Source organism: Silene latifolia, chromosome 6, assembly GCF_048544455.1.
Source record: "Silene latifolia isolate original U9 population chromosome 6, ASM4854445v1, whole genome shotgun sequence".
Classification (NCBI taxonomy): Eukaryota; Viridiplantae; Streptophyta; class Magnoliopsida; order Caryophyllales; family Caryophyllaceae; genus Silene; species Silene latifolia.
This window is the reverse complement of record NC_133531.1, coordinates 87341386-87348278: the sequence shown is the minus strand read 5'-3', so window position 1 is coordinate 87348278 and position 6893 is coordinate 87341386. Positions and strand designations below refer to the sequence as shown.

Genomic DNA, 6893 nt, shown 5'->3' with positions numbered 1-6893 from the left:
GTGTAGGAATTTCTTATGGGATAATAGTGCAGACTACAGGAGGATTCCATTGGTTGGATGGGATACTGTTTGTAGACCAAAGGATGAGGGAGGTTTGGGCATTAAGGATCAGGAAAATTGGAACAAGGCAATGGTGGGAAGGCTAGTTGATTGGATAGCTGTCAATAGAGATTCCATATAGGTGCACTGGGTCCATAACAACTACCTCAAAGGGCAGAACTGGATGGATTATAAGCCTAGCATGAGTTCAAGCTGGGTATGGAGAAGAATCTGCAAAATCAAAGAAGAGATGGTACCAGGTTATTCAAATGGCATATGGCAAGTTCAACCTGATGGGTATACACCTGCTGGAACCTATGAGTGGTTCAAGGGGAGTAGACCAAAGGTGAACTGGTATAGGGTTATCTGGGATGGGTGGGTAATTCCCAAGCACCAATTTATGGGATGGCTTGTAGCCCATGATGCACTGAACACAACATCCAAACTGGTTGGGTTTGGTGTGGATGTTGAGGATACCTGCTGTATTTGTGCCTTATCAGAAGAGACATCTGAACATCTTTTCTGTGAGTGTGAATACAGCAAGAGGATAGTGAGGGAGGTGAATAAGCTGACTAGATGGGATTTCCCTGAGAGTAGGGTGATGGAATGGTGTTTGCAGAGGACGGGTTCTAAGCTGCAAAGGGGTATCCAGAATGCACTATTGCTGTGTCTGTTATATCAGGTCTGGCATCAAAGAAACAAGGCTAGAAATGAGAAGGTCATGCTGTGTCCAGAACGAGTAGCCAAGCAAATAGTAGAGGAGATCAGAGTACGAGTCAGTGGCAGGGATAAGAAGCTGCTGAATTTAGATGACTTAGAATGGCTTAAAAATATGCATCTGTTGGAGTGATATTTTGTTGATTGTTCTAGTATACATGCACCTGTGTAAATTATGATTTTGATATATAATATACTCACATTTCACCAAAAAAAAAAAAAAAAAAAAAAAAAAAAAAGTTTGTCAAACCGAACCCGACACCGAATATTATCAAGATAATGATGATTATTCGAGTCTAGTTCTACAAATTAACAAATGCGGTCTAAACGACCCTTCAAATCAAACCGGGTTCAAACGCCCATTTTCAACACGTTTTATAACGTTTTCTAAAAAGTTAGAACACGGTACATAAACCGTGGGCTAACCCGTGCCTAAACAGGCCCTATGTTTCTCATTTCCAAAACCAGGGAGAGGCCCCTTACACAGCCGGCTGGCTCGCGCCTCATGTAGCCGTCTGGTACAGGACCTGTTCTCTTCCAGCATTAGTCTAGGACGATCCCGTCTCCGGTTAGCCCGGATATAGGATGGATTAGATGACTATTCGAAATCGTATTTGCAAAACAGTTTACTAAGACAAATGGATCATGTTATGCACCCTAAACCTAATACGGTAAATGGATGTTTAATTTCCGTCTTGTATGCAAATCAATCATTAATCCAACTCGACATCTTATACTTAATACTTGGATTAAATCAACCGACTTAGAAAGCTCTCACATGTTAGGTTTAAATTATTGGATGTGCATTCATGCATTTAAACCGTTTTATCAAATTTTGCATTCAACCAACCAAGATCGATCAGTAGAGGCCGCTAAACGCGGGCGGGATTGGGTGTCTAATTAAAGGGAAGAAGGTTGAAGGGCCTTTCTTGGTTGGAAAAAGCCAAACGGATGAGGCTGTCGACCTCTTACTCAGAAAGTTTGTATAGTGGACGACCTTATCCAGGGCGTACGAGAGTCATTCTAGAGATAGGATGCTAAATAGGAACGATTTCCTTAGCTTTAGTACCTATGTCAAACGCTGCTTTGTGCTTCGATTTGACCGATGTATAAAGTGGATTTCGAACGGGTTCCAGGCATCCCACAAATACTTGGTGGCGACTCCGAACATCTCTAATCGTTTCGAGACTCTTACCGAGACGAAATCGACCGATCTAAAACGATCCGGTCGAAAGCATTTTTTACGCTGCCGAGCGTGGCTTTCAAAAGACCGTTGTACGCCCACAGATCGGCTGGGCGTGCAGGTGGGCCATATCCACATATTGGCGAATCCACTAGGAATAACTAGGACACTTACGTCTTTATGATCCCTAGATGGTGAGACTCGAACGAGGTCTTGGTTGGAATGCATTAATTGATATTACGGTCACGGTCGGGTTCCTTGTCCGGGCCCACAATCTAACCCTTTTCGACCAATTGGCTCGTCTCGTCGGCGTGAGTTTTCCTCATCCCCGCGTTTCGAATCCCGATTAAGTCAAGCATACCATTGACGTTGCACATTTCTGTGTCGTCAAAGAGCTTTCATCACTTTCCAGCACGAGGCTAGGGCACCTTCCTTACACATTTTGTTTGGATTGGTATCTCTCTCGCAAATCGGGGTTTGATTGCTTGGTGTGTAACCCACCCTTTTAAGCCAAAACCCGTGTCAGCATAATGCATAATATAATGAAACTGTGAGTGCTTAATTGCTACTTGATCATAAGTCCTTCCGTGTCATTTTCAAAATTTTCAAAATCACCTTTTTGCGCCGTTATAATGGCCTTTTCAAACCTCGGTCTTTCGTCGACCGTTACACGCCTTTCTAGGCCGTCGTAATGACGATTTTCAAAGCCGGTTTTTTATAACCATTTCAACACGCCTTTCTAGGCCATCGTAATGACGATTTTCAAACCCGGTTTTTATAACCATTTCAACACGCCTTTCTATGCCGTCGTAATGACGATTTTCAAACCCGGTTTTCTACAACCATTTCAAATCACCTTTTTACGTCATTAATTGCCGCGTCTAGACACGGATTTTAACCCATTTCGTGCCGACAATGGCTCTTTCAAAACCTGAGAAAAGCACACACCCATTTCGCGAGACACTTTCGGGATCCCGAGGACCATGCACCGTCCCCGAGACCTCTTCAAACATTTGAAACTCGATTTTCAAAAAATATAATTTTGAATTTCAAAACCGTCTTGCGAGACAATACACTGTTTTCCGAGCCGATTCAAACTCAAAACCGTCTTTTGCAAATAAACTTAAGACAACCCCTTTCAACTGATCGACTTACGGAGATCTCTATCTTCGAAAGCCGTCCATTAAATCGACAAATGAATCTTTTAGAAAATTTCTATTTTCGAAAACTTCAGTCCACCATTCCAATTTCGCCTCGTGTCAATCAAGTCGAAGCAAACGTACTTATGGGTCTTTACTTATGAGTTGTCTCACCACGAGACCCGTCCAATGGCGTCACGCCGTTACGTTGGACTCGTGTCAAAGGTTCGGTCAAACACCGTCACGTCATAAATCGAGTCAGCACCGAGGAACCACACACGGTCACCCTTGTCTTGTTGAGTCTAATCTTTGTCTCGTTATTTGTGTTGTCTGCGTTCGGTCTTGGAACCGTGTCGGATTGATATGTAATGTGAGCCGTGTTTCTGCCTCAGAGCCATGGCCCCGTCTTCAGCTTTATCCAACAATAATGATAACAACAGAGACGTCACGACTGATCAGCTAACCAACCTGCTTACCGCTCTTAAGGTCACCCTAGATCGCGTCGAGACCCGTATCGACGCCCTGGAGAACAAGGAAACTGGAGAACATAATACTCCACCTATGACTGAAACTGAGAAGAGGCTAAAGCTTTTGGAATAACAGCTTCTAGCCCGGGGTAATAATATCTATCTTGAGAACAACCGAAGGTTCGAACCTGTTGGGGATCAATTACCTGACAACTTCACCCTAACTGATGTGCCTAAGTTCAAAGGAGTGGAGGAACCGCTCAACCATATCCGCGCTTTCAAAGACTACATGGCCATTAAAGGGGTCAAACAAGAACTTTTCACCCAGATCTTCCCATCCTCCTTGGAACCGATCCCTCGCCAATGGTACTACTCCTTTGACCCAAAAAATCTTACTACTTGGGATGAGGTCGCAGTCGAGTTTGCCAAACAATATGCCGACAATGTCGAAATCTAGGCCAATACCCGTACTCTCGAGGTGCTAACCCAGAACGATAAGGAAGGGTTCACTGAGTTCTTAACACGTTGGAGGAGGGTGAGTACTCAACTGATCAGTAAGCCAAGTGAATCAACTTTGGTGGAAAAGTTCGTCAACAATCTCCGCCCAGTTTAAGCCAACCTACTGAGTTATCAGAATATTAAGACCTTCCAAGACCTGCAGATTCTGGGGACACGTATTGAAGATGACCTCCGAAAGGGTGTCTTGGCCAAGACCACTGGCAGAGGCTACCAAGGATCCACCTCAACCGGATCTCGCCCTTACGGCCAGACGCACAAGATCGATGAGGTTAACCTCGTCGAGCCATCTGCTAAGAGAACTGAGCGCCCCCAGAGAGTGTTCACCAACATAGGGTCGACTTATACAAGTGCCCTAAAGAGGCTCATGGACCAGGGGAAGTTACAACCGATCGGACCCACCCCGGATCCGACTGATGCTAAGAAGTCCCGGTTCTGGAACCCCAATGCCTACTGTCAGTACCATCAGGGGAAAGGGCATGATACCGAAACCTGCTTCAAACTCAAGCACATCATCCAAGACATGATTGGGAAAGGAGATTTGCCTTTACCCACACCGACTAAGCCGAATAACAAAACAAACCCTTTGGGAATCCACGCCATCTCTGACGATGAGCCGACTTTGGACTGCTCTCACCTCTCCTGCCAGTTGATGACGAGGTGAATGCTTTGGAAAAAGATCCTTCAGACGGAGTGTTCGTGTTTATTGCTGCCACTATGCTCACTATGTTCCAACAGGTTGAGGAAGCCATAGCCAGTCTCTCTGAAAGGATCACCCGACTTGACGACGCCTACCGTCGACTTATCTTCAATCCTCCACCACCGCACCCGAGGGAGAATTCCCCAAGCATTCAAAACTACCCACACCAGGATGGATTTCTCCCGCGACCATTCTGGCATAGACCTCACAAAAATCACCCTCACAATAACTACCCTCACAATAACTACCTCATAAGAATCACCCTCACAAAAATCACCCCCACATAAATATCCCTCACAAGAACTGCCCACCGAGGAATACCCCTCCAAGGTACCCTCGAGACTCTGAAATTAATGGCATCTGGAGAGATGATGTTGAGGATGTCTATATCATCCCGGGGAAAGAGAAACGAGCGAAAGAGATCGGACACCTCACCTGGTCCGGACGTCCCTATCAAAACTCGAACAATCCAACGGTCGTTCCAACAACGAATGACTAAGTCGTCCCAGAGGTGGACACTCAACCAAGGGCTCCTGAGAATTCAATCCTTAAACAGCTTCAGAAGGCAAACGCTGAAATCTCAATCTGGCAACTAATCGCAACATTTTTTGAGCATGGACAGGCTCTGCTACAGGCTTTGGGAAAGTTAACAGTGCCCTCCACCTCTTCCCCTGATGAAATAGTGGCACATATAACAAGGGACGCCCCTGATCTGAACAACCCAGTCGTCTTCTCCGACGAGGATATCCCTCCGTCCGGAGCCAATCATAACCTGTCCCTGTATATCACCGTACAATGCCTCAAGAAAAATATACCCATGGTTCTCGTGGATGACGGATCCGTGGTGAATGTCATTCCTCTCAAGACTTCTCACAAGCTAGCTATTAAGGAAGCTGATTTGGTCCCGACAAATCAAGGAGTACGAGCCTACGAAGACAATCATCACAAGGTCACAGGGCTCATCATTCTGGCTATCACAACCGGACCACTTGAATGACAAACCAGTTTTCACGTGGTCGACATCGACGCCTCTTTCAATATGCTCTTGGGACGTCCCTGGATTCACGCCGTCAAGGCAATTACCTCGACTCTTCACCAGAAAATCAGGGTCCCCTTCAACGGGAAAACGATCACAATTCATGCTTCCCCGATCAAAGCTGTCATGAGAAATGGGATAGCCTCCCAAGCCATTGAGGAGGATGATAACGAAATGTGCGGTTTCCAAACTGTGAACGCCATAACTGATGAATCAACACCCTCTGATTGTGACCCGTTCGCCAACCTCACAGTCAACCGTATCATGATGCGTCAGGGTTACTTCCCGGGTTTGCCGCTCAATCCACTGAAGGACCCATTGCCTCCCTTGAAACAAGCTAAGGTCCCCAACATCCCCTTTGGACTGGGATATGAACCTACCGATGAGGATATCCAGGAGATGAACCTCCTACTTCGAAAGCGCATGAAGCACGGAGTTATCCTCTGTCCCTATCATCCAACCCTCAACGGATACTTTGTCCCCGAGGGAGGATCTGAGCTCTACCATGGCTTTCCGGAGCCAATCTATGACTCTGTGGCCAGGGTTAGGTACCCAGGTGTGGAATTCTTCCAGGACTCCTACTTAATCCCCGCCAATGCCGAAGCTGCTTCAACCGAGTCTAAGCCGTCGCCATGCCTCGGCGGACAAGCTGTCACTCTCCTCTTTGGGGAAGATAACATCAAGCACCTCGACTATGAGGACATTATCAACATCGCCCTGAAGGACAACCAATTTGATCCCACCGCCTTGATCTCCGACACTAACCCGGAGAAAGCTACCCGAGGCTGGAGGAAGACCATTAAGTGGATCGATCGCCAAGGCCGCATCCTCAAGATCACAACTGGAGAAGGCCCTATGTTCAAAGGGGGAAGTGAAGAAGAATCTGAGTCTGAGTCTAAGTCGGAGTCAGAGTCTATCGTAGCTCCTAACACTTCTGATGTCCCAGTCAAGATCCCCTTCCCACTGTTCTATCACAAAGTCGTGGCTGATTCAGAGGCTGAGTCTACTAGGGTCACCCCCACTCCCATGAAAGGTGACAACCTGGAGCATGTTCCAGAGGCTACCTCATTTGTTGTGTCGCCTCTGACTGACCACG

At 46.4% G+C, this 6893-nt stretch overlaps 1 protein-coding gene across 1 annotated transcript; it reads left to right on the top strand.

Annotated features, from left to right (window-relative positions):
- The first annotated feature begins 223 nt into the window (after positions 1-223).
- LOC141588324 (uncharacterized) lies at positions 224-889 on the top strand. Its single transcript, XM_074409771.1, has one exon. The coding sequence runs from the start codon at positions 224-226 to the stop codon at positions 887-889; it is 666 nt and encodes a 221-aa protein (XP_074265872.1).
- Positions 890-6893: the final 6004 nt, after the last annotated feature.